Source organism: Ziziphus jujuba, chromosome 10 (genome assembly GCF_031755915.1).
Source record: "Ziziphus jujuba cultivar Dongzao chromosome 10, ASM3175591v1".
In the NCBI taxonomy this organism is placed as follows: domain Eukaryota; kingdom Viridiplantae; phylum Streptophyta; class Magnoliopsida; order Rosales; family Rhamnaceae; genus Ziziphus; species Ziziphus jujuba.
The window spans coordinates 1083104-1099292 of record NC_083388.1 but is presented as its reverse complement, the minus strand read 5'-3'; the positions used below and the strand labels follow the sequence as shown (position 1 = coordinate 1099292).

Genomic DNA, 16189 nt, shown 5'->3' with positions numbered 1-16189 from the left:
AATTGCTTTGTCCTTTTTGGTAGAAAGTTTCACAAATTGCTTAGAAGACCATTTTATAACCCAGAATATATATATATATATCATATGCTGTTATATTAAAAAAGTTTATGTTCACCTACCTCATAAATTTTTAAAAATTTGTATATCTATAAAGCTTCCATTGTAGGATAATCTGAACCCACGGAAAACAGTACATATGGATAAGCATACAATCCCCAGTGTTTATGACTACCTAAATTTTATGGCAAGCTTTAGAAAAGTTTGGTACCATAGATATGGTGTTTTAACTGACGCTTAAACATCTTGAATTCAAAGGCTATTAAATACCTTTTTTTTTTTTCATTTTTTTTTTCAGGTATGTTATATTATATTAAATGAAGGATAAAATAATAATTCAATAGTTACTTGACCACCCAGAAAGAAAAAGTTGTTATGGTAATTTCAAAGGCAAAGCCTGATCAGTATCTTTTACAACTATCTAATTGTGACACCCCCCCAATATTTTGTTAAAATGAAGCAAACACAAACAAAAATCAAAACAAAAGTCAACAAACTATACCCTCTATACATTCTCTCACGAGTCCAAACTCCAAAAGCCTCATTTATGTACCGTTTACACTGCATTGAACAGGAGATGGAGAACAATGACTTGTTACCCAAAGAGGAACCTCCATTAGAAAACGTTGTAAAAGCTCAAGAGGGGTGTTTTTCAATTGTTGAAAATACACACTAATTTAGTGAAGTCTCTTTACCCCCATCAGATCAGGATAAATAATTACAACCACCAAAACTTTATGACATCTCAAAATGCTGACTTCATTTGAGGGCATTAAGGTCACCTTTCATCGTTGTTCCACATTTTGCAGCCATATCATGTGGAAAATTCTGATATTTCATTTAATGCCATCAAAAAATTCATCTATCTCATTCTATTTCCTAGTTGTAGATTTTTACTGGCTTCTCAAAATTGTGACGATTCTGCAAAGAATGTTAATGTCCAACGTTAATGTCCATGTAAGTCTAAAAGCTTGTCCATCCTTACAAAATTAAATCGCAAGGGGAAAAAAAAAAAAAAATACTACAACAAATTAGATCAGAGGAATATAGAACGCAGCAAAACAAAACAAGACCCCCAAAATACTCTTCAAGGATGAGAAAATATAGGTAGAAACAGATATGTCAGCACTCCAAATTAACAAAAAGTATCGACGGATGTTTTAGGATTTAACAAATAGTAAAATTATTGACCAACATACAATTAATTCCAAATGTATTTTCGAGGTTTTTCAAAAATTTCAACTAATAGATAGTAATCAAACTAATAAAACTTTGTAAATATATAATCAAACACCAGAAAATGAAGAACATGTAAAGTGAATATAATACCTGTAGGTGACTAAGTGTAAACTTTTTACGATGCATTATGTGGTAGAGAGGAGGAAAGGTAAAGGGTAGATAGGATAAGAAAGCTGCGAATGCCTGAAAGTCAGAGCTACCATTCGTCCTCATATTTGGTATAATGGAAAGGAAGTGTTTCTTTCACTTGGTATAGGATGGAAAAGTGATAAAAATTTGGTGAACAGAATGATTAATTAACATTCCCTCCAAGTTACTAGCCTTGACATGTTACCATGTCAAATTATTACTCTTCCCAAAGGCTTTAAACTGTCAGGAAGTAGGTCAACTATGCATTTTAAGTTAATAATAGTGTATAGTAGTTACACGTAGGCCTGTGGCCTGTTCCTTAATAAAGGATATTTTGGAGCCTCACATGTGCATAACAATTTATTAACAAAAAACAAAAAAAAGAAAAGAAAAAAAAAGAAAAAAAGGAAAAAAAGTAGTACAAATGCAAAAATAACAGACAACGTACTTCTGATAACAGAATAAAGCATTACTTTTCCTAAAACCTCTTCCCTACCCCCCCTCCTCCTCCTCCTCCTCCTCCTTTCATGGACTCAGTTTAGCCTAGGCACACCATTGAGCTCCAAAAATCAAAAAGTGTTTTTTTTTTTTTTTTGGGGCTCCAGCCAAAAATCAATGAGTTGGAGAATTATTATAGATATTCTTCAAAAGAACTAGGGTACTTCACCTGGTTAGCTGTATACGCTCTTTTAGGAGCACTATCAGAGTGTTCCAGTCCAAGATATTGCTCCCAGGCACCATAAACGTCTCTTCTCTATGGGCAGAGGAACAAGGAAACATTGTAATTGCGACAAGAAGAAACGATAAGAAAGTATTTAACAATTATAATAACAAACCTGAAAACGAAGAAACGATAAGAAAGTATTTAACAATTATAATAACAAACCTGAAAACGATTAGACACAACGTCATAGTCCTGAAGGTACTCTGGACGACCTAATGAAAGAAATGCGAACTTCCACTGGCCAAAAAACCAAGATTTAAAACGATCAGGTTTCATCAAATGCTTTTCAAAATGATATCAAGGCAAAACATTCAGCAGAAAAGTTGCTTTATGGGAAACTATTCCTATCTTTCTCAATTTTTTTTCCTCCCCTTTTTGATTGAACCATATTTGAAGGCTAAATAAAGGGGGATGACCTTTCCTACTCAAAGCCCATTCCTCCTATGAGTTCAACCCCAGACCTCAATGGGGGAGGACATGGCTACAAGGTCTAGTGGTGTACAATTTTCAGACGAAATTATGAGTATACGAGAATATGATTATAATGTGGCCATTAAGATACCTTGGCAAACTCCTCATCTGGAACCTGTAGTTTCTTTTGGATTCGAACTTTAATCTCAGCCAAAGTTTCACCCTCATGTATGACAAAGAAAAAAGGTTCACCAAAGTTTTGAATTTGCTACAAAAAACAAAAGCAATTTGGGGAAAACATGATATTATGTCAAATGAACACAGTACAGGAAAAGACGCAAACATCATAAGAAGAGGAACTTTGGAGCCTTAGTCATGGTCACTGACCATTTGGTTCTGAGTTGTGTCTTTAGTAAAATGGTAGACATGAATGACTCGGTCTTGTGGACTAAGATTTTTCTCTTCCTCAGGTATCTGTGACATTGAATAACAAACCAACAACCAGCATCAACAAAACCAATAAACCACAAAAAAGGAGAACTAAATCAACAATTAAAAGTTAACTTCACAAAAATCTTACCAATCAATAAATTGCAATAGCACATTTCAAAACTTTTAAAGTTAGAGAGAGAGAGAGAGAGAGAGAGAGAGAGAGAGAGAGAGAGAGAGGAACAAGTAAGAGAGAGAGAGAGAGACCTCTTCAGCCCTTAACGTCCAGTATTGGTCATTTATGTTCTCAATCTTTTCATTGTGGGGGAAAACCTGCAAACATGTTATACAGGATTAGATGGGAATATATAAATGACTGAACATGCTAATAAACTAATACTGAAAGTAAGTCTACTAATAAAAACTCTACTGAAAGTTAGTGCTAATGAAAAAATAATTTAGTATACTAATCAATCCTTTATTTATTACTTCAAAGAGATGGTAGAAAGAATAATAACTACCATTCCAAGATCAAGTCTATACCTTGTATATCTTGTGATAAAAAACTTCAAGCAACCTAAGTTCAGCATCAGGATGAGATAATTCAACCTGTTGCAAAAGTAGACCAAATTCTGGTTAAGTCTTGCAAAATTTCGCATGTTGAAATAGCACAAACATTGTAAATAAACACCAAGGGAAAAAGGCTTCAATTAGTGGATAAGAATAATGGCTACAACACAAAGAGGCTGAAATATTACCTTTGTTTTAAGATCACAAATAACATCTCCTACAGTGCTCTGTTTTGGCAGTCTTATAGTATGAACAATCACCTGGTAAAAAAAAAAGACACAAATGTCATAGCACAAACAAATTTACAGACACTAACTTAATGGAATTTGAACAGCATACTCACTTCATCCTTAGTAGCATAATGGAATGCAACCTTCAGAGTTTTCAAACCTTGTAATTCTGGAAGAGGAATGTCTAGAACTTCGTAGTATAATATATCTGAAGTCTGCCACAATTGTTAGAAAAAAAATGGTTAGATCATTAGGTTTCAACAGTACATATTAACTAAATCTGTGTTATTCTTACCTGATTGTAGTGGACTAGCATATCAGACAAACGTTCCAACCCACGATATTTAATAGGCTGGGGTTTGGGCTGTTGAGAATAACAATTATGTGATGTAAGTCTGATTTTGGATGGATCATCCAAACTAAGTTGTTGAGCTACTCGTTCGACAACATCATCATAAGTATAAAGTTTTGACCTTCACATTTAAATGGAAAAATATTATAAGATAATAATGCTAAAACCATTCAACATTTTGTTCATTCATATAAGGGACAAATGCTGAACAAAAATACTTCCTCAAAAATTATGATAAACCTCAACCAAAGTACTAGACATACATTTCCAGACAGAAATCATCTTCTTTGGGTTTATCGAGTGACCGAAAGTGAACAACCTGGGATACATGATAACAATGCAACCGTTAAAAAACATCAGGATGCAAATGTACCACCTGCATTGATTTATTTGAATAAGTTCAAACACAAGAATGGGAACCGTAAAAATATCTCTACTTAATGCCATGGTACTAATTTATGTAAATCTAAATGATGCAGTCAAGTTCAGAAACTTCCAGAGAATAAGAACCTTCATACTCAACATTGTCAAACGTGAAAGAAATAACTTACACAACCCTACCAGATGACGCAATAAGTCATAGACATTACAACTTATGCTGTGTAAACTAGTATGGTAAACAAGTCATATTCATATTCAAAATGAAAAGGTAACATTAGCACCCAACCTAAATAAAGCCCAAAATAGAGATGGCTCAGTTAATAAGAATACATAGTTGCCACCAAATATTTGTTAAAGCATCAGGACTTACTTGGCGATTATGTACATAGTCCAAAAACGAAGGAACATCCGGATACCGGAACTGCTTGTCATTTTCAATTGGAGGGGATTTTTGAAAGCAAACAATGTCTCCATCTTCAAGCTGCATAAGAAGAAAACAAGTCAGAAAACTAACAAGCCATACAAACTCCTTGAAGACGAAAGCGTATAGCACATACCTGGCTAGCTCGAAATGTGTATTTCTTATCAATTGGTTCACACATTACAGTGGGCTCAAACTTAATTTCCTGAACAGAAAATAGAAATGCATCCATCATATGGACTCTATCTAACACTTATCATTAAAAAATTTAAGTACAATTGCCCTTATATGGACTGCAAACTAGGTTTCATGGATTCTTTCAATAAACATTATGCAAAATGTCTAAGAAGTTTAATTCAATTTACAACCTAAACAGATTAAAATAACCAATCCAAACCAACCTCAATTGGACTGGATTAAGATGCTAGTTTAAATCGGCTTGAATTGGGTAGGAAAAACTTAGAAAATGAATAACATTGGATCTTCTAGAAAATGCCATACAATAATTGGATGCTTCAGATAAACATGCCTAGCTTTTAGGCAGACGTGTAACATGTAAACTGAGAACTAGCACATTGAAATGACACCATAACTGGTAAAAACGTGATAGAAATACTAACCTCATAAAGATCGATTTCTTCATCAGGGGCATAGCCAGCCATTTCATTCAATTTTGTTAAAATGTCAACAGGAGTACCGGTACTCCTCACAAAAAGTCTTCCAACATAACTAATATCATGAAGAAAACTCAGTCAGACTTCATGTGATATGCCCTAAAAAAGGGAAAGTAAGAAGCAGTTCAGCACCGTAGTTCTTCTTTCTCTGGATCATAGAGCTTGAAGAAAAGCAATATATCATCCTTTGTCTTGTCAGATGGAGCAACAGGGCGTAAGTCCTGAATGATTATTCAAAAAAATTTAAACCACAGCCATGATAACCATCTGTGTTTGACATGAAAAAGCTAAATTTTGAAACAACATTACCAGCCCAAGTTCCATTTCTAGAAACAATTTTAATTCTGCATTGTGAACCTTATTAGACACTTCCCTCAATTGTCCAACCTACAACAAAATGAAATTATTATATTGGGAAATGCACAAAGATATGAAGAAGCATTTGTGTGAGAAGGAAAGACAAAGAAGCATGGAACAACTAAGACTCTTTTGTACTCTGTGCAGATTTTGAGTGGAAAAAAAAAGAAAAAAAAAGGGGAAATGCAAAAGGGTCAGTCTCCATTAGGAGTGAAGCCAAGGACTCACAATGCTAGAAAAAGACAAATCCAAACTGAAAACTTTTATGCATTATTGTTGAACTTCAAACCAACCAGTTACACAAGAAAAATCAATTTTGTAGCAATGAATTCAAAACAAGCAAAGAACGAAATCTTTCTAAATAATAACACTCCTCGGTCATTCCGTCACAAACCATTCAAACTTAGAGAAGCCATAAGAACCCAAAGCAGAGCAGTCCTCAGACAACTAGTGGAAAACTACCACACAGTTCACCAGTAGAAAGACCTTATAACATTATCCAGCAACCCAAAGATGAACAAGCATTCAACCAAGAATAAAAAAATAAAATAAAAAATAAAAAATCATAGGCTGAAAAAAAGACATAAATTTTTTTTTTTTTTTTTTTCATAAAGTTACAAGCAAATATCATGAATAGAATGTGAAAAAGACAGAATAGATGGATAAAGGTATGCTATGCATTATCGGCTTATCGGAAAAAAACTAGCAAAATAGAGATAGCCAAGTAGATAAGAAAAATTATCATTAAAAAATAATTACTGATTGTGTTTCCTCCATGGGTGTCAAAGGCCGGTTTGGACGATAGGTATGGTTTTGACGCTTTGCCCACAGCCAAAAGCGCTGAAATTGCACAGGAATACAAAATTCTTTTGCAACCTCCTCCTACAAGTACCACTATTACAAGTGAATAAAAGTGGATAACATTCTTCTGGAATAAGGGCCAAGAAATTGCTGAAAGTTTACCTTAAAAAGGTTAAATGGCATTTGCTTTTGAATACGAAAACTCCTAACTTTGTCATGATCCACAAGATCAAAATATACATCCTTTCCAATTTGCTCCACAAGGTCCTCATTTCGGGCAACCTGAAGGCATATTATACATTCACCACCACTATTCATTCATGCTCAAATAGTCAGGCATATAAATTGATCACTTTAAAATAAAGGAAAGGTTGAACCACTCAACCTTTATAATAGTATACAGATGTGCCTCTGCTTTTTCTTTCTTCTTGTGCTCCTTTTCTTCTTGCTCTTTCTTCAACCTCTCCTGAAAATTCAGTTAGATTCCAAAGAATTATACCCTAGTGCTCAACGCATTTAAAAAGAGATAAAAACAGACACAACCAATTGAGCGAACCAAGCTTGGGTTTAAATATGAAATCAACTCATTTGGCACACTTTGTGGCCAACAAGGAAAGCACAACTAATTTGCATAACAGTGTCTTACCCTAAGATGCTCAGCAATGTCCTTCTCATCCACATTGCAAATTATTTTATCCATGTCGCTTTCACGAATATATACCAGCATGTATGCATTTGAGTATTTTGTAAATTTGAAAGGAGTATTATTAAATCCAGGATTCGTCTGCGGTAACTGCCAAGTCATAAGCAAGTGAATAATAGAGGGGAAGCACTTAAACCAAATAAAGAATAAACGAAAAAATAAAGCTACATGCGTCTCAGAAAAAAGCATACCTCTTCCTCACCACCATACTGCTCCTCTAGTGCCCTCTTCATATCCTCTTTTGTTACCCTCTCATCATCAAATTTGTACCTGGAAATCACAGAGATAACAATCGCATACAATATAAATATAAAACATGCATCATTTGCTAGGATTACAATACGCTTTGTTTAATGCTCATTCATAACAATTACAAAATTTGAGCATTGCTTTTGGACAAAAACTCTAATACATTTTTTTTTTTTAATGATTGGATAATATGTCCTATACTACAGGAATTGCATATTACAAGCAGACAAGCAGCAAAACTGAAACTGAAACTTCCAGTTCAAGTGCTCAGATAAGGCAAGCCTCTTCCTTAGGCATTCTGTAAAGCAGGAAAGAAAAAAGTAGTTGGCCCAAATAATGGCAATTTGTCAATAACAGCTACCTTCACACACACATAGCCATGGAACAGTGCAGACATAGATATAAAAAAAAGATGTTAGTTCTGAAGTTATCATACTAAGATACTTGATGTTATTTGTCATGATTCTAAAAACATTCAGTCTACAGTTGCAGATGCATGTAACCTGGGACCAGTGGTTGCTCTCCTATTTCAGAAGTATACACATCTTTTATTTAATCATGCGTACATAGTTTTTCATTTTTCTCATAAAAACGTTATGCTTCTTTCAATCTGAAATTTGCTGCTTCAAACAAAAATATTGCGAACAAATTTTGGGTGCATGCAGCAAATCATTAAATCCAATTTTGAATTAAGGTTTGCTAATATGCATCCAAGTCAGTGTGTTTTTACACTGCATTTTGCATATGCAAGGAGACAAGATGCCACACAACTGAGAACATGATGCTTACCACTGTTCAGATAGGGTTGGCCTGATAAAGGCATAATAATGTCCACCATGCACCCCACCACTGTGTACCAATACACTGTAAACAACCATAAGTGCATAAGTACTATATCCCAAATACATCATAGACAAATTATAGTTGAAGGTCTAAAAAGCAAGGAATCAATAACACATCATGAAGTTTGCGAGACCTGAAATTAAATACAAAATCTAGATTCGTAAAAATGATCACATAAGTCTAAGATTATATGAAAACATAATATATATTTCAACACATAAAATTGGGTACAAATGTGTACTTTTTCAACAAATGTTCCACAAAAGGTAAGTCAGATGACAAATGACAACAAAAATTTGCCACAGAGACTGCCAATCAACAACAGGATGTTGATTGACAGACAGTAGTATATTATTTACATGGTACATAATGAGGAAAAAGATGCAAAAATTGGTTCCATACAAGCATGAATAATGCAGTAAAATAGATTCAATCACAGTAGACCACCAGATATAATGCAACCATATTTACTATGTGAGAAATCAGGATTCTCTGCAAGGTGATTGGGCTAGATAAAAAGAGTTAGGATTCTATGTTAAAATAGCAGTTACATTGACATTAAAGATATACCTGTGAAGTGTGTAAAGATTGCGGACACTCCTATCGGCATCAGGAGATAAATATTTACCATTCTCCCTATCAAGGTCAAGTTGCATTGGGAATTCATAACGGTCATTAATCTACACAAGGAAAACCAATATTATCATTCATGTCATGGAAAGAATAACTGATTAGGTCTGTTATCCAAAGGATGAGAATTTCATCATTCTATCAAAAGTAAGTGATAAAGTTAAAACATCACAAATTATAGGCAATTTCTATTACCTATCAGCTATGTTCATTATTATATAATAACCGATAACAAGTAACCGTAAAAATCACCATAAAAATAATGCTTAGAAATGTTAAGAGATAACTGCAATTAACCTCACTTAAGATTTGGCATAATTACTGAAGCCACCATTCGTTTGGTGCTCTCTTATTGTTAACCACAATAAGTTCTAATTTATGAATCTAAACAGTTTATCTTTGGAGTAAGGAAGCCAGTAGTGATTTTCTATAATCATGTGAAACTTAGGGCAGGTTAGTAAAAGTTTCGCATTATAGCAACAGCAATAGCAGCAACAGCACCACCACCAACAACAATGATGCAAAGAGACCTTGAAACAAATCATTAATGCTCAATTACCATTAAAGCAAACATATACTGATGTAAGATTTGGCAGGTAAGAGAACACAAATTGCAGCAGATAATAAAGTCATCCAAGCAGATTTCCCACAAACAGGTCAACTGATAATTGCAGGATCATTATACTTTACACCCTTCAGAAGGTTTCTGGAGAACCTAACTTCTTTATGGATCCACTTAGAAGTCCTACTGGGATTTCTAAATTTGGACCATATGAAAGGGCAAGGGACTTAAATGTTATTAACCCTAAATATAACCATTATTTATAATGTCAAATTTATTAAAGGCATCATTAGTGAGATCTAATTAACAATGTTCTTGGGCAGGATATTGGAACCTTAAAGTTTGTTATGAAATATTTTTCAAACCATGATAAGCTCTGATAATAAACTTCTTATAAGTCATAATTTATAATTTGCAGAAACTACGGCCCATTCTTAGTTAAGTTAGAGATGATTAGGGTACAATTAGGACTTGTTTCAAGTTAAAAAAAAAAAAAAAAAATTCTCTTTTTGATAGGAAGTATAAATTTTTTTAGTAGAATAGTCTACACATAACAGAAAGAGGATGAGTACTCCTCTATCAAAAGTGCAATAATGTAACCACATTTACAACATTCTCCCAATTCGAGTGAATCGTGAAAGTAGAGATCTCCTTCAACTCCTAAGAAGTGATGTCACCAGAAAGCCCAAAAACTTAATTCTATCCGCTAGTAGTAGCACATCTATATACCTTCAACTACTCTTTAATTTCTTTCAAATTTAAATTGAACATATTAGATTTAAACAGTTAATAATGCTAATCATATACCAGGGTAACAACAAAGAACTAACAAGCAATAATAGCTAAAAGGATTCTGACCTTCACCATAGTGTCCCGCATAAAGTCATACTCAAATCGTTTCAACTGAAGTTGAAGAACGGGAGGAAAGTCAATGAACAGCACACCCTTCTTAGCATCCTGAAACAATATGAAATGTTTAAAACAGTCATCTAATCAAATATAGCCCATAAAGTGATAATTTAGCAACAACTACATCCAGAGGCAAAATAAGTAAATCAATGAAAAGATCATGTTTTTGATTTTCAACAATTAACTTATATTGATAAGATGTTTCTTTTCGTTTTTTTGGGCTTTATTATTATTATTATTATTATTATATAACTTTTCATGTACACCTCTCATCCATTCAGGAACTACTCCGCCCGGGCGACAGTTTTAAGTTTTGTTTCTTATCAAAAAAGAAAAGAAAAAAAAAAAGAGAGGCTCCTTATGCAAGTCTTAACTCAGCTCCTAAATACTACAAATAACCAATGCATTGTTGATCCCCAACATCAAGATTTAATACATGCAACACAAATAAGCCATGAAAATATGACAACAAAGAAACAAACAATAAGTCAATTCTTTAAAGGGATAAGGGATATGAATAGCATTTGGGTATTACACCGATACAATGTGGGCTCTCTGAGGTGTAGGGTAATTACAAGTCTTCTGGTCTCCATTCAAACAATTTGGATTCCATTATACTGACAAGAAAGTATATAAGTGGCCTTGGATACTAATATCTCCAGGTTATTCTCTCTTCTAAGCTGTACAAAGTGGAAGGTAGGAAAATGGAATTCCACTTATTGCGAGGATGTAAGGAGAGAACAATTTTTATCTTTATCTTTATTATTTCGAGACTTAGTTGGTTGCCAACAGCTAAGAATTATACCATTCATTCCTTAGCTTCTCACATCGGAATTGATTTGATGGTTTCATAGAATTTTCATCTCTCTACCCCTAGTATTATTTTCTCTTGCCCAGATACAATAATTGTCCCCATATTTTATTCCAGAGTGACTTCTTAAGTTGATGTTAATGATCTCTAAGAATTTGTATATTTTTTCTTGACATAGGCATTGGCTATTTTGGGGATTCAGCTTACAGACGCACAAAAAATGGGAACCTTGTGGATCAACATCCAAGGGGAATGAACAAATCAATAACTCTTAACTCAACTAAGATTGTCACAATTCACAAGTCTGGTCACAAACAATAAATTTGAGCAAGTGCAAACTCAAACAAAACAAGCCCTTTATATTTCATTACTTCACTAAATTAATAAGCAGATTAACTGGGCACCTGAATTTGTAATGCATACGACTGTGATCACTGGTCAAGAAACAAAATAGAAAAACTGACCTGCAGTCCAAATTGTTCAGCATGGTATTTGTTGTCACCCTCAAGACGCTCAACTTCTACATATTTATCAAACGAAGCATAAACATCACGGCAGCCTTTGACATCAAGCTGAAGGTCTGCAGGCCACATATATGATAAAATCAGCTATGCAACAGAGGATAATAAAGACATAGGTATTTCAACCTTAGCTCTATGGATAAGAACACAAATACAGAATATAATAATAAATTTAAAGGAGAAAAAAATACCATAAAATGACTCCTTTCTTGTAGATTTGTAATCTACATTGATGCACTCGATATAATTCATATGGTGCCCTTCAAATAACTTCTGTATAGTTCCCTCTACAACAGTTCCCTGTGAACAGGTCAAAAAAAGAAAACAAAAAAAACAAAAACAACTTTCGAAACAGTTTCCACAGTGGAGAATCTCAACAATCGAATTCTTTTAGCTAAATATTTTACCTTCATCTTGTCTTCTAGTTTTTCACTTAAAACCCTATTAAGTTCTTGAACATCGTGCTGCATAAAAGAATCATATGTGTCCCATCCAAAAGACTTGGTCAGCTCTTTTGTTGCAACACTATTGTCACTGTACTGAAGCTTGTAAAATAAACTCTGCAATGCCAAAGGAATGCTTGCTGATGGCAAATCATTCTCAGTTGTTGGCATATGATAAACAGCCTGAAAATGAACCAAAGACTCTTAAATCTTTTACGCATCTCCAATCTAAAACCATAAGAAAAATAAAAGGGTGCAGAGTGTTTGCCTTCCTGAAATAAGGAATATGATACAATGTTTGAAGGAGGGAGTTCATGTAACATGTTGCTCCTTGGTTCTTAAGCCCAACATAACCGGTCTCCTTCTTTGAGTCATATGTCCAATAATCCACAACTTTACGAACAAGAACCTCAGCTTCAACTATAAGAGTATCATTTACAAGATATCCTCTACTAGGATCATATAGTTCACTAAGAGGCATGAAGGATGTGAAACCCCAATCACTTTCTCGAGCATTAAACTGGTGTTGTGTATCTGCACCATGCAACTAGGATAAAGTAATCACAATATCTTGGGTACACTCGTACAACCATGTACGTTTATAATCAATATACTATGAAAGGAAACATAAGCTAAAGGGGACAAAAATAGTTATTTCAACAGATCTAATTGTCACTCTCAAGAAACCCAAAAAGAAATTGGCCCTTGTATGGAAATTTACTTGAAACTTCTTTACGTTGTGAAAAACAATAAACTGCTAAATTTTGTTTTTAAAACCAAAAAAAAGTTTGTCACTTCATGGCCAAACAAGGGCCTAGTCCAAAGGTGTATAATAAAAGCACCAATTTACTCACTATTGAGTTTAAACCAAAGAGTATACTAACTATGCACCAAAAGCATAGCATAGTACTACGTGTAAAAACTAGTATACACCAATAAATACTACACCAATAATAATAATAATAATAATAATAATAAAATTACCAATCGAAACCTTAAATAGACTAAAGAAGATAACAATTACACATCTAACACATACAACTTGATATGTTAAACCTATTATCCTATTCAAATAAACATGATAAATCAAAGTGCTAAGGGCAACAGGTATACTGAAATCCGCACTGGATTATTTTATATGACAAAATTCCATCAACAGATTCATAGTTGCCAGTTCAAAGCTTTTCCCTTTTGATAAGTAATTGCCCATTCAAAATTTACATTTACAAAAGACCCGTTAAACCAGTTGCTTATATAACTTGCAAAAGAAGCAGGAAAAACAAATAATTATTTTGGCTCTTACACACAATTATGATTGTCAAATTGCAAACTTCAACAAGTACTATTTAATTTTAAAATACAAATACACATATAAACGTACACTTGGCTGAAAAACTGTGATAGTGGATGTCCTTAAAAATTTTGGATATTCCTTTGCAAAAGAGGATGTGGAGGCCAAAAAAATAAAGGTAGGAGGATTTTCTAAAAAGGCATTCTTCCAACATTTTCTTAGATACTAGAAAATCAATTGTAAAGAGTTTCAGTTTAACAGACTAAAAATAATAACCAGTTAGTGTATATTTCAGATTTGAGGTTGCTCGGTTATTGATGAGAAGAAAACATTCCTCAATATTTTCTTAAATTCTAGAGAAGATAAAATGGCATAAAACATCAAACGAAAAAAGTAGAAAGCACCGAACATTATAACTCAAGTCATAAAACAATCCTCGGCCAGTAAGAATAAAAAACTACAGCAGAAAAGTAACATATTGCTACTAATGGATGTACCTTTTCTCACAGAATACTTGTTATGAATCTGATTGATCACTCCCAAGCTAAAATGGGCATACCTACTCCACCCATATGGCAAATTTGCTGAATCTGCTACATCCAAGTACATCGACAAATGGTCCACATTGTTTCCCTTGGGAAAAATAAGCACGCGCCTAAAAAAGCCAAGCAAAACAAAGAAAAAATAAATAACTGAACGTTGCATATGCAAATATCTAGAACAAATATGAAAAATGTGTTAATAAAATATACCATTTATAGCCACCGACGACAAAAAATTCTGAATAAAGCTTCTTCACATTCAACCTGGAGAAGTTATCAATTCTCCATGTGAATCTCGATGATGGAGGATCCTCCACCAGCTGATTGTCCACACTGTTAGCAGTTTCTGTTTGTGCTACAACTAGTGTTTACATAAGGAACAAAAGTAAATTAAGTAAAAACTTCAGGCATACAAGCCTTAATTGAAACTTAAAAACAAAATGCAATCTTTGAAGAACATGAATGAATTTGGAAGTCAAGAAGGGTATTCTAGTAAGTAAGCTCCTTGGATTTTCCTACATTTACTTGGCAACCAACAATTAATCTTATTAACAAAAGTCGATTGGATCAAAACAATAAAAACAAATTATTAAATAACAGACAATAAAAATGCTCACGGACCAAAAACAATTAAAAAAGAAAAAAAAAAAAAAAAAGGGCAAAAGGAAACATACCGTCCATGGGTTGGTGATTGTTCTCAGCCAAATCCGAGTGTGGGACGAGCATCTCCTCGTCCTCTGGCCGCTGCAACAAAACACCGCCAAGTAATCAGAACGTCATGGATCCAACAACAAAGACCAAACCTTTCACTGGTTCCAATAAAACCCTAAAAAAATCTCCCACAAAAAAGAAAAAAAGAAAAAAAGAATATTGCAAACCAAAAACAGCAAAAATTGAGTAAAACTGGTAATGCTAGGAACTAAAATCGAAAGCCCTAGACTACGCCACTGTGAAGCAGAATCCCTCAATTAACAAATCACAATCCCAGAAGCAAACAACCAAATTAACACAACAAACAAAGCTCCATACACATATAGACACAGTATATACAATATATATATAAATAATGCATAAGAGAGAGAGAGAGAGAGAGAGAGAGATTACATCGATAGGAGCAGGAGTCATCACAGTCATGGTGGAAGATTGAAAAAGTTCGGAATTTTGCTTCTTTTCTCTTTGTAGTTTTTGGAAGAAGAAAAAATGGAATTGGAAATTGAATGCCCTCAAAAAAGGTACGAAGAATTGGACCGAGAAGAGAAAGAGACAGTGAAAGAGAGAGTGCAGAGGGATCACCAGAAAAAGCTGGTGGGATAGAGAGAGAGAAGGAAGAAGGAAGAAGGGGAAAAGAAGGGAGGTCTTGGTCTTTATATAGTGAATGGGGTTTTTTGTAATTTCGCTTCCTTTGCAGATGTTTCGACGGGTCAAAAGCGACGTCAAACAGAGTGCCATTTATACGAAGAACAAGTTTTTTTTTTTTTTTTTCATTTTTCAATTAGAATAATTATTTCACTGAAAAAAAAATATAGCTTATTTATGATTTTGTTTTTAAGTTAAAAAGCTCTACACCATTATTATTATTGTTATTTTTCTGTCAAAATTAGTTTATTTGGTAAAGGATGTTTTAACTAAATAACAAAAACATATATTATTTGTTGGAAAAATAAGAAAAAAAATAGTTTAAAAAAAAAGAAAGCATTTTGGAAAAGAAAAAAAAAGGGAAAAACAAAAAAGAAAATAAAAGGACAGCTTTTTTTTTTTTATTAATGTTAATTTTTATTTTTACGCTGGTTTTTCTCCGCATAGCATTTAAAATATGTAATAAATTTAATTTTTCCACAATAAATAGTTATATAATGATATAATATGTATGTATGAGGATTTTTGGATAGTATATATAGTGTAATATATAA

The 16189-nt window shown here is 33.5% G+C and overlaps 1 protein-coding gene across 2 annotated transcripts; it reads right to left on the bottom strand.

The window, feature by feature from the left end:
• Positions 1-416: 416 nt before the first annotated feature.
• On the bottom strand, positions 417-15630 carry LOC107410264 (ubiquitin C-terminal hydrolase 12). Of its 2 annotated transcripts, none has more exons than XM_048468159.2 (32): positions 15384-15630; positions 14954-15023; positions 14490-14640; positions 14235-14392; positions 12715-12980; positions 12411-12629; positions 12195-12303; positions 11947-12062; positions 10621-10719; positions 9141-9250; positions 8517-8591; positions 7670-7748; positions 7422-7568; positions 7161-7241; positions 6938-7057; positions 6734-6856; positions 5927-6004; positions 5750-5838; positions 5564-5672; positions 5080-5148; positions 4893-5003; positions 4405-4460; positions 4085-4262; positions 3903-4004; positions 3748-3819; positions 3533-3598; positions 3257-3322; positions 2948-3034; positions 2712-2828; positions 2312-2386; positions 2093-2179; positions 417-978 (listed from the first exon to the last, which is right to left on the bottom strand). In XM_048468159.2, the coding sequence occupies exons 1-32, from the start codon at positions 15411-15413 to the stop codon at positions 937-939; spliced, it is 3357 nt and encodes a 1118-aa protein (XP_048324116.2). In that variant the 5' UTR covers positions 15414-15630; the 3' UTR covers positions 417-936. The 2 variants fall into 2 exon arrangements, with proteins under 2 accessions (XP_048324116.2, XP_060668258.1); XM_060812275.1 differs by lacking the exon at positions 417-978 and adding an exon at positions 1667-1968.
• Positions 15631-16189: the final 559 nt, after the last annotated feature.